The sequence below is a fragment of the Bos indicus genome, chromosome 22 (assembly GCF_029378745.1).
Source record: "Bos indicus isolate NIAB-ARS_2022 breed Sahiwal x Tharparkar chromosome 22, NIAB-ARS_B.indTharparkar_mat_pri_1.0, whole genome shotgun sequence".
NCBI classification, from domain to species: domain Eukaryota; kingdom Metazoa; phylum Chordata; class Mammalia; order Artiodactyla; family Bovidae; genus Bos; species Bos indicus.
In genome coordinates, this window is record NC_091781.1 from 11,080,948 (window position 1) to 11,096,292 (window position 15,345).

The 15,345-nt window shown below is 46.9% G+C and overlaps 1 protein-coding gene across 2 annotated transcripts in view; it reads left to right on the forward strand.

Moving 5' to 3' along the window:
* The window catches only part of ITGA9 (integrin subunit alpha 9), a 364,186-nt gene that overhangs the window by 277,060 nt on the left and 71,781 nt on the right, over positions 1-15,345 (forward strand). For both annotated transcript variants that reach the window (XM_019984744.2, XM_070777085.1), the window contains 3 exons: positions 588-667; positions 7,881-7,970; positions 10,225-10,333. In XM_019984744.2, the coding sequence (XP_019840303.2) occupies positions 588-667; positions 7,881-7,970; positions 10,225-10,333 (279 nt within the window). The remainder of the gene's footprint in view (positions 1-587; positions 668-7,880; positions 7,971-10,224; positions 10,334-15,345) is intronic.

Consider the following 15,345-nt stretch of genomic DNA (forward strand, 5'->3'; position numbering starts at 1 on the left):
GGTGGAAGTCTCCAGTAGCGCTGCAATGTCTCTATCACTTGTTTATCTCCCTTTTATCAAACCAGAGCAGACCTGAGGCTCAGAGCCTTCAGCAGGCAACAGAATTCAACATCACTTTGTTTTCATTATTTCTTTTTATGATGACCTCCTCTTTATGGCAAGTGATCCTGGATTCCCATCTGTGATAGTGATATACATTCTTCTCTTTAAAATAGTCTTTAAATAGAAAGAGTGAGGCAGTAAAAATACAAAGTACTTATCACAGGTGATATGATAAGCAGATGTGGCAAAAATTGGGATGATGGTGTGTGAGTGAAATTTAGGAAGTCCTGGTTTAAGAGTTCAAGCATATTGCTTCCTAACGAGAACCTCAGTTGCTAAAAAAGACAACATGCCTCTCGCCAGAGTGGGCTCTGGGCTGGTTTTTATTGCTAAAGTTGTATCTCTGGCCCAACCATCAGAAAGAGATGCATAAACCATAAAGCTTATCGTGCAAATGAGCATCCAGAGGTCATAAACTGCAGAAGACTGTAGCATTTAAGTTTGGAATGCTGGCTAGCGCCAAATGTCCCTTTCTTTTCCCACAGTATGAATTCAGCGTGATCTTTGATACAAGCCACCTGTCTGGGGAAGAGGAAGTTCTTAGCTTCATCGTTACAGCTCAGAGGTAAGAGGGATTTAAAATTTTTTTCTAAGATGAGAGATTTATGGGACCAAGCAAGGTCATGCCCTGGTCATGCTTTGATGATTTTGCCTGAACAGACTCTGAGGAGGAAGGAACAGCTCAGTGATAAAGCCCCAAATGACTGCATGGAATTGGGTCTCTTAGGGATGGTGCTTGTCTCCTTCTGCTTGTGCAGACACCAGGTCAGACGGAGCTGGGAAAAACTGGGGATCGTCCAGTCAGAGGTAACAATTTTACAACTGAGGAGAGACTGGCCCGGAGAGGTCAGGATTCCAGCCCAAACTCATGTGTTTGGAACCATTCACGGATGTCCTCTGTGGGTGCGCTGTGGTCAGTCACTTCTCGTGGTATGTGGTCATTGTGCTCTAGCATCCCTTGATGCAGGGACAGGGCACCTGCAGCCTGAGGTCCCGGCCAAGCCTGTTGGTGGAGTCCCCAAAAGATGGTCCTCAAGAGAGAGCTTGTCCTAGGAACCAAGTGGACAGATAGAGAAGGGGACTGTGCAGTAGTGATGTCTTCCCTCGGGGCTGCGCTCCTGCCTCTCTCACACACACCCAGTGTGGCCAGGGGTGCCTGGGAGGGGCTTTAGGCTAATAAACTGCCCACACAAGCCAGAGTCCACACTTGCCTCGAAGCACCTACCGTCTGAGTAGGGCTTGACTGGGATGGAAGGAGAAGTATTTAGGTGGATGAATAGGGAGACACAAGCTTTGATTGTATAGATTGGATAGGCAACCTTTTTACTTGAATTTTAATTTAGAAATGATTTTAAACTTAACATAAATGTTGTGAAGGATAGTACAAGGAATTCCCATACACCCTTTCTACAGATTCACTCAGGCTGGACACTCTGCCTCTTTTATTTTGTTATTCTCTTTCTGTGTATGGTTTTTTTCCCCTTAATCATCTGAAAGTAAGTTGCAGACATCATGCCTCTTTACCCATGAGTACTTTCACGTGTACTTCCTAAGAATGAGGCCATTCTCTTAAATAACCCTGGTAGAGTTATTAAATTCAGGAGCTGTAACTCTGACGCAAGGCTGTTATCTAATCTCTAGCCCACTTTCTAATTATCCCAAGAATGACTGTGTAGCCATTATTATACTGGTCCAGAGTCTGAATAAGGATCAGGCATTCAATTATCATGTTTTTTCTCTAGTTGCCTTAATCTTCAAGCCAAAATGTCATGCCAAGAGGCCTAGGTCCAACCCAGAGGTGGTCTGGAGATCTGAACCAAACACTCAGAAGGGCAAGATCAGGCAAAATGCACAGAAAAGAAAGGTGGTGAGATAACAAGATCAGGAATCTCATGACTAAGGGAGGCTGGGAAAATGGAAGGCCAGACACTGGTGAGCAGACCACAAAACCAGTGGCTACAAGTCAACCAGGCCAAGGCAGTCACGCAGCCACAGGTTAGCATGCAGCCGGGCCTGGAGGCCCACAGGATCTGGGGTGCAGAGCAAGGCAATGGACTGAGCTTTGTGAAACTCAGGCTCCTCCCCCAACCACACGGTCATCTCTGAAATGAAGGTGCGCAACCCGGGCCTTCCTCCAAGGAGGACAGCACCCTCGAGCACCGAGAAGGAGCTCCTGGTCCCACATTCTGACTTAAGAGAGAAGGTCATCTCCCAGACTCTGTACACGAGCCCCGTCATGCAGGATAACAGGCACCAGCTCAGCTGGGCATCTGACCCCCATACGCCGTGCCTGGTTATTAAGCAAGGAGTGCAGCTCTGGACCACTCCTCTCAACCCTGTGCGTGTCCATCAAGTTTAAAGCACCAAGTGGGAGCTGAAAAGGGAGTAGGGATGAGTGAGAGAGAGTCTTCCATCTCAAACCACGTCAAGAAGGGGTTGGTCCAGAGATGGAAGCAGATGCAGAACAGCCCAGGGCAGGCAACACCCCTCATTCTACAAAACCTTCGAGTACTTACTCCAACTAGCCACTGTGTCAGACAAGGGGAGATACAGCAGGGACCAAAGTTGGTAAAAATCCCTGCTCTTGGGGAGCAGTGTGCTGGCTGCAGGGGTTGGATCATGAACAAATGAACATAAATTTCAGAGGGAGACGGCAGCATTATGATTCATCCATCGAGTACGGTGCACTCGTTGGCAAGCGTAAAGCAACTTCATTTTCATCCCTACTCTCTTTAAGCCCACTTGGCAAGGGTTGTTCATTTCTGGTTCTCGGAGACAGTCTAGGACAGTCCCATGGGTTCACAGCTCACTCTTGGTTAATAGTCCTATAGTCACTTCAAGCCTCAAAATAATTCATTAATCCATAATCAAAGTGTCTTGTCCCATGAAGTAATCAAAACTTGATTGCAACTTAAGGCTTCCTCCCCTCCCCAAGGCAAGGCTGGAGGAGGGTAGCCTTTCTGTGGGTTGTCTAGCTTTCCTCCAGTGGTGCTTCTGCTGGCCCTCCTGCTTTTCCTGAGAGCCCTCCAGGCTCACAGCCGGGGTTGTGAGAGGTCAAAGGGAAACAAGAAAGGTTTTACTAAACAGGCAGTGCTGTGAGCAGTCAGTCTGGGTGTCTTGAGTTGACTCTTCTCCTTTGGAGACCCTCCCCTTGTCCACCCCCCAACTGGGGATGCTCACCTGTGCTTCCCCCCTCATTACATCCTCCAACCTCAGCCTCTAGCAGCTGGAGATGCCTTCAGCTCCTGCTGCCAAGACTGTACCCAGGGCCAGGACCAAAGGTGACCTCACACTGACTCTCACATTCAGATCCCACTCAGGAGTCTCACCCCTGACAGTCCCTGGAAAGGCAGGCGATCTTGTGGGGTCAGGAGAGGAGAGCCAGCAGCCCCTTCCCCTTATGTTTCTGGGGCCTGCGTCTGACTGTCCTGAAGAGGGTCCCTAAAACTTGACTTAAAAGGCAGTCACCCTCCTGACTATGGACCGTTTTCTCCAAAATCTGTCTCTAAGAATCCTCCTCTCCCAACTCCGTTACATCCGTGATGTTACAGCTTGGATTTTTGCCACCAGACGTAGTAAATCTTGAGTTAGTGCTTTCCTCTGAATTTTGGCATCTATTGTACCTCAGCCAAAACTTGAACTTTAACATGCTGTCATACTCACCCCAGCATGAGTGGTTCTTGAATTTTCACTAAAACATCAATTACCCAAAGATTAGACTAATATTCTTCCCAAGTGCTGAATCTTTCAACGTCACCCGCAGTTCTATCTTGCCTCTTTCTATTAATGGCTTTGCCCCCAAAGCCTGAAGTCTCTGTGCGTTTGGGAAGCTTAGGTCAGGCCCCAACAAATACTGTATAAGGCAACAGCAGACAGCAAAGGCACTGGTAGGGCTTTGTTTTTTCGCTGGAGGTCTTGCTAGTCTCAATGTTATTTAAAACTCACAGAATTAAGGTTAATTTTCCCTTTGGAACAACTGTGAAGCATACATTTTCAGAGCCCCTCAATCTCCCACCACACTAGCATATTTTTGCTTTTAATGCCACTTTCCCAATTTTGGGATGTGGGGGGGGGCATTTTCTTTAATATTTTAGAGAATGTTCTTTCATCTAAAAATGAGAGCACAGCACATCACAGTGTTTGTTTGACCCTCCTTACCGTGTATTGTCATACCCAGCATTCACTCCAGAGGTGATGACTTTCTGGCCTTTAGTTCAGCACTAGTGGGACAAACGCTAATTATATTCTATATATTGTAATAGGCTATGCAAAGCAGATGGAAATGAGAACCAAAGTGGATGTTAAAATATACCCCAGCAATCACCCAAATCCTACACAACTTTCCAGTGCAGTTCGTCAGGGTATTACTGCCACAGGAGTAGTATAGCATTTCTAATTACAATTGGCTGGGCTTGCAAGCTTTGAAATTATGCAAGACACGATTATTTTTTATTCACACTATTTTCACAGTCATGTCGTTCATGGTTGTGATCTAACAGAGATACATGCAAAGCACAGAGGAGGTAGACTTTGTTCCCATTCTTTGTTCCCATAGAATCCAGAAGGGCTTCACTGGGGTGGAGGCATTTGAACAGAGGACTCTGTTTTCAGGCTGAAGAAGCCCAAGTGAGGATGTGCATGGCACAGCCTGCTCTGTCACACCCATGTGGCGGGTGGGCACTGGACTGTGGTGGAGATTCCTGACCGTCTTAGAGGAAGGGCGGAGAATATACATGGGCAGTAAAAGGAAGGTGGCGTTGAAAGAGGAGATTGGGCTGGGCCACACAGGGCCTGGGAAGTCTCAACTGCTTTCCTCCGGCAGTGGGGAGAAAATGATAGTTTTGGAGGAAGGGAGTGATACAGTGCAACAGCTTGCCCAGAGTGAGAGAGTGCAAGATGGATTTAGTAAAGGGGAGCAGATGCCTGTTAAAACCTGAAAATTGTCATTTTCCTGCTGTTTCTGGGATCCACAGAAAACTCTCCCATCAATGTGCTGTCTGGGTCTCTCAACAGCTCAGGCAGCTGATATTCCTGAGAAGGAACATTTGGGCAGGAAATATGACATGAAAGAGACGTTCCTTGTCAAAAAGAAGAAACTCCAACTACCTCCCAGTCCCACTCAGGGTTAATCTAAGGTATCAAAGGAGGGACGCAACAACACCAGGGTGAAAATTTCATCTCCTGGTCCCATGTCCATAGACCAATGGTGCTCTAATCCTAGGTGCCCACTGGGATCACCTGGGAGCCTCCCTACAGGGATCCTCATCTAATTTGTCTGGGATGAGATCTGGGCATTGAATTTTTTTTTAAGTCTCATCAAGTGATTACTCTGTGTAGTCCCTAACTCTGTACTGGGCACAGTTTCACTCAACACACATCTATTAAGCACCTGTTATTTACAGATGCAGTACTGGGCACGTAAGAAAACCCTTATAATTTACAAATTCAAGAAGATCCTTTTATGTACATTAATATTTCTATATAGCATTACTGAACACCTAGCCAAGCTAGTATTGGTAGCTTAAGTAATTAAATAATCAGAATCTTCTAATTATTTGAATTGCAGTTGTTAAAGAAACTATATTGCCTATTAAACCTGCAGCTGAATGTCTCAGGCACCAATTACACTCCAGACTTTGGTGAAAATCTGATCTTACTGTCCCAGAGGGCAGCCACAGCACCGGACTCCCTGCTGTGACAGAACAATCCTTAAAGCTCCTTATCTTGAAAGCCACAGTTAAAATACCAATCATCGTTTTCTTCCCATCACCATTCTTTGAAGCTCTCTTGCCTACTTGTGGATTTAGGAGGACAGAAAGTTGAGACTAAACAGTTTCTCAAGAGCTTCTGTCTGGCAGCCTGGCTCTGCAGACTTTGGGAAGCATCCTAAGTCACGAGCTTGCAGAATAACTGGGGGCCTTTTGATGTTAAGCCTCTTTATCTCAACTTTGCAACCTCACTCAGTCTGGAGCGGTCCCCCGATGACAGATGAGACTGTTGGGCCAGAGCTGCCAGCAGCCACAGGTGGCTGGACAAATGGCAGGGCACAGGGTGGCGCTTCCATCAGGAACTGATGGCTCAGACTTGGCAGGACACTGGGTCGGGGCAGGGAGCAGGCCCAGGTGTTGCCATCCCCCCACCCATTCAGGAGTTGCCTCTGGTCCTTCCTGTGCAGAGATTGCACAGCGTTTATTGTGCCCCTGGGAAAGGAAGGGCAGAGAAGTGGGGCTGCATGGGCACCTGATCCTGCTGCTTCTGCAAATCGTGATGGATGTCACCTCATCTGCGGAAGACAGAAGAGAAGTCAGGGGTCAGAGTCACAGAGCACCATTGTTTCAGAACAATAGGAGAGAGGAGGAGAGGGGCTGTGAGTCTGTTGAAAAACGGTTACATTCAGCACTTGCTGGTGGGGAGAGGAACTCTGCACAAGTTTGGGGGATGATGTGGTGGGAAGTGGTCCGGATGAGCTGTGTCCAAACTTCAGCAGCAGGTCCTGCCTTCCACCCCTGGAGGGTGAACTTAGCTTTCAGCTGGGACCCCGTGTTCATTCCATGAGGTGGAACCAAGTGTAGGTGCCAGGTTCAGCACTGTGTTCCCAATAGCCGTGCTTTTTTCCAAGGCGATTGCTTTTCTGCAATAATAATCACAGTTCATATTTGAAATCTCATAAAGCTATGAAGGGAAACTGGGCCTTCTCTCTTGTCCTCTTCTCCCCTCCCCCAAACCCCCAAATCTGGCATCAGGAAAAGGCATCACAGTGGAAAAGCAGTTGCTGTGGGTCCTTGGGGCAAATTACCTAATCTGTCTGAGCTGCTCCTTACCTGTCAGCAGTGGGTGAGCCCCTCTCTCTGGGGTTACTCTGAATACCCAGCTCCGTCATGGCTGGAGGTGTGCCTGGCACATGGTAGCCCTCAACACCATCACCCACCTTGTGGTCACCTTTCCAGAATGACCCTGCAAGCCTCCCCCTTCTGTTTTTCCTCACCCCGAGGAGGAGGCCTGTATGTGAACCCGTTTGAGCCAGAAGTCCTATAGCAGGAGCTCCTGTGGTATTTATCGAGATGGTGCTACCCAGGGCCTCTCTCCTGGGCTTGGTTGTCCGTGGATGATGGATGATGCCATTAGATGGGAAATAGCTGCTAAATACAAGCAAACGTCTTCCCAGCTGCAGTGCCCTAACCTCGGTTGTCCATTATTCATGGAATAAGCCCTGCAGAAGCAGCACACGCTGTTGGTGCCCACCCATAACCTCTCAGAGCTCGCCTCTACCACACACACACTGGACAGTTCCCATTCCCAGCACCTGTCCTTCTGCCTGAGGCTTTCTCTAGCCAGACCTCACTCACCGTGCACATAGGTCACATGCCAGGGAATTAATCCCCCACCCCCACCCCCCAGCAGGTCTCAGGAGTCATTGATCAGCTCCCATGGCTTCAGCTGGAAGATGAGGGTGGGTACTCCACGCTGCCTCCTGGAGTTCCCTGGTCAGATGGAGCCCGGCTGACCTGGATCACATGCCCTGCTTGTCTGCCTGCCTTCCTGTCTACCCCCTGCTGTCTCCTGGGGTCACCTTCCCTGTACACTACTGGCCCTCACATCTTTATGGGGTGGGGAACACAACTGAAACCATAGAGTGCCCACGGTGATGCCATACAGGGACCAAAAACAGAGTTGAGGGTAAAAAGGTACGGAACAGAGAGCTGTCCCTCTTTGGGAGGGGAGAGGCCCATCGCGGGCAGGCTGTGCTGACTGGCATCCCGTCCTCTCTCCCTGCACAGCGGCAACGTGGAGCGCTCAGAGTCCCTTCACAACAACGTCCTCACACTGACGGTGCCGCTGATGCACGAGGTGGACACGTCCATCACGGGGTGAGTAGCCAGGACACAGTGCTGCCTGGGGCAGAACCCTGTGCTTCTCTGGTGTTTGCTTGTATGGCCAGGAGCCGGTGGCCCTGCCACTTCCACTTCTGCCTGGCTTGGAAATGCAAGATGAAGCTTTAGCTACAGTGACTCACGCCCTCCTCCCTCCCTGTTTTCTCCTCTTTCCCAGCTGCCCACACACTTGGTAGATTATACAAGAAGTGTGATGACAGGTGTAAGCCGCAATTCCTTCGAACATTCTGTACACCTTTACATGCATCTCTTCCCAGCGCCCACCGCTCCGGAGTGCCACAAGGTAGCAGGCAGCTCCATTCTTGGGATTAAAATCTCAGCCAAAGGCTGCTGGGCCAGAGGTTACAGCCAATGCGTCCCAGGGAAGGCGGGCCTGCTTTCTGAGTAGCCTCTAGTCAGCTTTGGTTTTGCATGTTTCCCATCCTCCTGCAGAGCAGGTGGGCAGGGCCAGTCACAGTGGGCACACTGTCTGGCTGAAGTCCACAACTGCTCAATGCCTCTGGCGTTGTTGGAAATCAGGGCTGCAGGCAGCAGGGACCCAAAACAAGCCTGGGTGGTTTTCAGCCAAAACACAGGCCTGGAAAAATGAGAAGTCAGTTCCTGTTTCCGGCTTCAGAAACAGAGCACGATAGAGGAAAAAGGATTTGCACAATTAGTTTAGATCAAATGAGGACCTGTTGAACCTTTGCCCCACAGGCAAGCTGAACTTTCTAGAGGTTCAAAGTCTCTCATTTTTCAGTATTCAAGTGCTCCTGGGTCCTGGCCTTAGCCGCAAGTAGAAAAGTTAATACGCTGCAGAAGGAGCCATGCCTGCAAAGCTCCCAGCTCTGCTGGGTGTCAGGAATGAGTCTCCGGTGGGCGTTCCTGCCTCTTGGCGTTTTTCATCACGTTCTTTAGACATGAGGCATTGGTGGAATATATTTGCAAACCAACACAGATTTGCCTCTGTTCATGGCTCTGTTTTTAACCATGTAGTTTATTTACTTTCTCCTCAGACGCACAGTGAGAATGTCCATGGACCAAGCCCTGTCCTAGGGGATGAAAGAGAAAACAGGGCTCTCTTGATCCTGTTGTCAGACCCTGGAGGCCTCCTTGTGAGGTGTTAACAGCCCCCAACGAAGCCCTCAGTTAAACAAATGAGTCAACCTCTGATCTTTCCAGGAACATAAAATAGCACTCATTTAAATGAACCCACTCTTGACCTGGGTGGCAGCTCACTACATTTATAAACTAATTTCTACACTTAAGCTGAAAATAGGTTAATTGCTATCTATTTAGACTTGGTACCAAAAATCTTACAATATTGTGTTTAGGCAAGCGAGCGACTTCTAGAATCTCATCTAGAATCCATTATTTTTCTGGGAATTTAAATGAGCCTGGGGTTTATTGACACAGACAAAATTGAAAACATCACTACACACTGAGCTGGAATTCTTCATCACGTCTTACACAGCCATTTGAAATCTAAAGAAAAAGGCTATTAGTGTAAGGACTCAATTTTTAATACCTAATTTCTAGTAATTTTGGTAGTCTGAAAATCTTTATTTTTTTAATTTGTTACAGAGTGGGGCTTAGAATGCCAAACATATAATTCACTTATATTGTCATAATCTTTTTCAATTCACAAAATGTTTTTCAAATGACAAAATAAAACGTGTAATTTTATAATCCTAGGACTGCCCTTGTGGCTCAGACGGTAAAGCGTCTGCCTACAATGCAGGAGACCCGGGTTCAATCCCTGGGTCAGGAAGGTCCTCTGGAGAAGGAAATGGCAATCCACTCCAGTACTCTTGCCTGGAAAATCCCATGGATGGAGGAGCGTGGTAGGCTACAGTCCATGGGTTCGCAGAGTCGGACACGACTGAGCGACTTCACTGATTTTATAATCCAGTTTAAAAACTGAAATCAAAGCTACCATGGTCTTCCTTCTCATTTTAGAAGTATAATCCTAGTACATTGTATACATAACTTACTGATTTGACCTAAGATGACCAGACATTACTGGGAATGTCTGCTTAAAAAGTACAGGTCTGGCTGTGTCCATTTACAAGAGAGAGAAAGAGCAGTTCCAGAAGTGAAGCATTTGGTGGGGGACCCTGAGGGGAGCCAGGTTCTAGATCCAATAGAGACAGATGTTTGAGCTCTAGATTCAATAGAGACAAATGTTTGAGCTCCTAGGATAGCGGTGACCCTGCATTGGGATGACAGATTTCATGCTTTCCTCTTTCAGAATCATGTCTCCAACCTCCTTTGTGTACGGCGAGTCTGTGGACGCATCCAACTTCATTCAACTGGATGACCTGGAGTGTCATTTCCAACCCCTCAACGTCACCCTTCAGGTACCCACCCATGGAGACCTTCTCTATCACTGGGTACTAAGGGACGGGCCCATGGGATGTGCCTTCTATGAAAAGCAACCAAAGGGCCAGGCTTTTTCTAAGAGAAACTCTTCCCAGCCTGAGTGTGTATGTGTTTTCTGTAACCACACACAGAAACAATCCCTTTGCTGCCTGGTACTCTGCTGTGTAGCCCCCTCTGCTTTTCAGTATTTGGAGGGAAAAAGGCATGATGAATGCCAGCCTTCCCCAGCAGACCTTTGGACCCAGCATGCATCCTCAGCCAGATGGTCCACAGAGGACCCCTTCTGGTTCTCCATCATTCTTCACATTGTGGGCAGGGCAGCCTCGAGGATTTGTCGTGTCCTCTTAATCCTGGGGGCTTCCCCGGTGGCTCAGTGGTAAAGAATCCACCTGTGATGCAGAAGATGCAGGAGACATGAGTTCAATCCCTGGGTCAGGAAGATCCCCTGGAGGAGGGCATGACAACCCACTCCAGTCCTCTTGCCTGGAGAATCCCGTGGACAGAGGAGCCTGGTGGGCTGCAGTCCATGTGGTCGCAGAGTCGGACATGACTTAAGTGACTGAGCACACACGCACGCTTAATCCTGGGTTTCTCCTTGCTGACCTAGCTAGGTACCCACACCTCCCACAAAGGAACAGCCTTTCAAAGTGGGGTTTTACAAGAGCACAGCAATGTGAGTGAAGGGAACTTCCCTGGGGGAAACACGCTGCTCCCCAAAGAGCAGGGCTGGCTCTCCTTATCATATAAGCACTGTGTCCAGCAGGTATACTCGGTATGGACTGTGGACACTGAAGGACATTGTCCTTTTCTAAACCAAGGGTGGAAAAACTTCTTCTGCAAAGGGCCAGAGGGTAACTATTTAGGCTGTGTAGGCCATCCAGTCTCCACAGCAGCTATACAACTAGGCTCCTGTAGCGCAGAAGTAGCCAGGAACCATGCACAGGACAAAACTGTGGCTGTGGACACTGACATTTGAGTTTCATTCATTTTCACATGATATAAAATTGCTTCCCTGGTAGCTCAGGTGGCAAAGAATCTGCCTGCAATGCAGGAGGCCCTGGTTCGATTCCTGGGTCAGGAACATCCCCTGGAGAAGGGATAGGCTATCCAGTCCAGTATTCTTGGGCTTCTCTGGTGGCACAGACAGTAAAGAATCCGCCTGCAATGTGGGAAACCTGGGTTCAATCCCCGAGTTGGGAAGATCCCCTGGAGGAGGGCATGGCAACCCACTCCAGTATTATTGGGCTTTCTTGGTTGCTCAGATGGTAAAGAATCTGTCTACAATGCAGGAGACCTGGGTTCGATCCCTGGTTCAGGAAGATCTCCTGAAGGAGGGCAGGGCATTCTTGCTTGGAGAATCCCCTGGACAGAGGAGCCTGGTGGGCTACAGTCCATGGGGTCGCGAAGAGTCGGACATGACTGAGCAACTAAGCACAGCACAGCACACATCATTTTCACATATTATGACATATTCATCTTCTGTTTTTTCCCTAAACATTTAAAAGTATAAAACCATCTTAGCTCACAGGATATACAAAAGCAGGTGGTGGACCAGGTCTGGCGTGCGAGCCATCAGTTGCTGATTCCTTCTCTGAAAACAGACCCCAAGGCCAGCACTGTTCAACAGGAGGGTCTTTGAACATAAAACTAGGGGGACCGAGCATCGTCCAGATATTCTCCTTAATTGACAAATGTGGGAAATGTAGGCCCAAGAGGAGAGGACATGCTGCAGGGTGGAGAGCTGGGAGCTGCTGGGCTGGGGCCAAGATTAGGCGGGTGTTACCTGGAACACCCCTGTGTAGCTCAGCAGCTGCCAGGAGCTGGGGGTGAAGTGATGGAGCCAGTGTACCGTAATCCACATCCCACGTCTTTCTAGCTCTAGCTCCAGCTCCCAGAGCTCGCTCCTGCCTTCCCTCCATCCTTCCCTATGGAGAAGATGGTTTCTCGGTCTGGCATCCACTGCTATGGCCAAATAATTATTATTTTCTTTCCCTGTGGCCTCTCCTAGGTGGACCAAGGGGATGACAAATAATGACAGGGTGAGGGTCCAGAGAAAGACAGTAACATATTTGCGGTCTCTTGCAAACAATGGTCTCCCTCTCGCCAAAGCTTTCTCCCAGGCAGGAGACCTCCAAAGTCATGATGGATAACACACATCCTAGCTCAGAGAGGAGTCACCTCCCAGCCAGCTAAGCCCCTGCTGTCACACCCTATGCTTGATTTACAGGGGAAAAGAGAAAGATGGGGTCACTCTTGCTTTCAAGACCTTTAGAGTGATTGCTGGGAATAGGACCTCTGTGGTTTTGAATTCCTTCTCACAGTTAGTTTCTTTTTCTCCATTGCTTTTTGCAGTTGGACAGAAAACAGATAAAGGCCAGATGAAGTTATTTCATTTTACTTATTCGTGTGTGCTCAGTCATGTCCAACTCTTTGCGACCCTATTGATTGGAACGCGGTGACCCTATGGACTGGAACCCCCTCGGCTCCTCTGTCCATGGGATTTTCCAGGCAAGAATACTGGAGTAGGTTGCCATTTTCTCCACCAGGGTATCTTCCCAACCCAAGGATTGAATCCCCATCTCCTGTGTCTCCTACACTGCAGGTACAATCTTTACCACTTGAGCCATCAGGGAAGCCACTTTAGTTTCAATTGCTTACCTATAGTTTTGCAGGTGTCTTACAATAAAAGATACGTCAGGTAAATTATTTAGACGGGTTCAAATGACACACATCATGTAATGAAGAGGGTATTTGCAGAAATTAATACAACGTTGTAAATAACTATACTTCAATAAAATAAAATTTTTATTATTTTTTATTAGAGTATAGTTGCTTTACAATGTTCTATTAGTTTTTACTGTGCAACAGTGTGAATCAGCTATACACATACATACATCCCCTCTCTTTTGGATTTCCTTCGCATTTAGGTCACCAAAGAGCATTCAATAGAGTTCCCTGTGCCATACAGTTGGTTCTTATTAGCTGTCTTTTTTATGCTAGTATCAGTAGCGTATATATGTCCATCCCAATCTCCCAGTTCCTCCCAACCCCCCCGAACCCCCCCCTTTCCCCCCTTGGTATCCATACATTTTTTCTCTGTGTCTGTGTCTCTACTTCTGCTTTGCAAATAAGATCATCTATACCATTTTTCTAGATCCCATATATATATGTGCTTTAATATATGATATTTGTTTTTGTTTCTGACTTACTTCATTCTGTATGACAGTCTCTAGGTCCATCCACGTCTCTACAAATAGTGTTGATAGGAGAAGGCAAAAAAGAACAGAAGTTATATGAAAAGATATTTTAAAAATATACAAAATGTTCTCTTCTTCCTATTTAAAAAAAGAAAGAAATCTGAGAGCCTGTGGTTACATCATGTTTCTCTGAAGGCACTTTTACAGGGAGCTTGAAGTTTGGTATTCAGACAAAGAGCTTTCTTCTGACCTGACATAGGATACAGGCTAGGGAATCAGGGCCCTGGGAGTGAGTGACTGGCATGACCCTAAGATTCCCCTCCTGATTATCAGTTGCCTGAGGAAGTACATAGCATTCTGTCAGGATTAAGGAAATTGGCTGAGTCTGAAAGATGGATAGTGTGTGTTACTGATGGAAAGGAAATCTTGGGTTAGCAAAGCTGACAGTTTCCTTACAATTCTCTGACAGCTTGTTTTCTGGTATAATTGTCATGATTCTGACCATCCTGCAGGAAAGCCACTGACCAGCTTAATGGTGATAGTCATCCAAAAACAGGTGGAGATAGTAGAGGAGAATAGGGTCAGGAAAATGAATAGAAAGTGTTAGTCGTTCAGTTTTGTCCAACTCTTTGCTACCCCATGGACTGTAGCCTCTTTCTGTGGAATTCTCCAGGCAGGAATACTGGAGTGGGTTGCCATTCCCTTCTCCAGGGGATCGTCCCAACCCAGAGATGAAAGCCAGTTCTCCTTCACTGCAGGCAGATTCTTTACTGTCTGAACCATCAGAGAAGCGTTATTCTGGCAACATCTCTCCTGAAAAAAGGCACGAGACTTTCCATACAAAGAGATTTTTTTTCTGGGTCTTTTCAAAGCTAATATTCAACAAGCTATGTCATTGTTTAAAGATTGTTCTGCAAGTGCTGATGGGAGAAAGGCAGAGACACTGGTCTTAGAATTGGTTTCAAAGTTTCATCAGAGTTTTTTTCTTCACAGACGTAAAAATTTATTGACCATCAATAGTTGTTTTTTTTTTTTTAAATCAAATCAATAATTTCCCTCATTTGAAAAATGATGATGAAAAATAATGCAGATGTTACACGGGAATGTTTGCAGAGAGTCAAACATTAAGACATTTGTTAAAAATATGGTAATACAAGCTCTCCATCTGTCCGGTTCTGGTGGATGAACTAATGCAAAACAAAATCAACTTCTTTTTCCTCACTCATGCTTTAATTGTGATTTCCCAGACAGGTCGATAGGTTTTCCTTTCAATGCTGTGCTCTCACATTTCACTTCAAATTAACAGTTTCCATTGTGGTTGGATAGTCCTTCCTTTTCTTGTGCCTTAGGGTTGTTGTTATGGGTGAATTGTGTTCTTTTTGAATCAAGAGTTGGCAGCAACTACTCATCCACTCGATGATTTTTTGTGTCTGTTCTCTGAAGCAAAACCCACTATTGCAAAAAAAAAAAAAAAAAAACAAAGACAAGTTTTCTAGGGAAGAGCTGGCTGGAGCTAGACCCTTGTATATTCTGCCAAGTGTGAAGATCTGCTAACTTGTCCAACCCATCGCCGGGCTCTGCCCTGCTGACCTCAGCTTCAGAGATGCCCTGAATCCTCTCTCTAGTCCCCAGGCCACTCCTCTCTTTTGCCCCTACCCATCTTTTTAAAAATAAGCTAACATCTTTATCGAGTTACCACTTACATACCTTAGAGTTCACTTGTTTAAAGTGTACAATGCAATGACTTTCCCCACTGTGCAACTTTCTCCATAATCTAATTTTAGAACATTTTT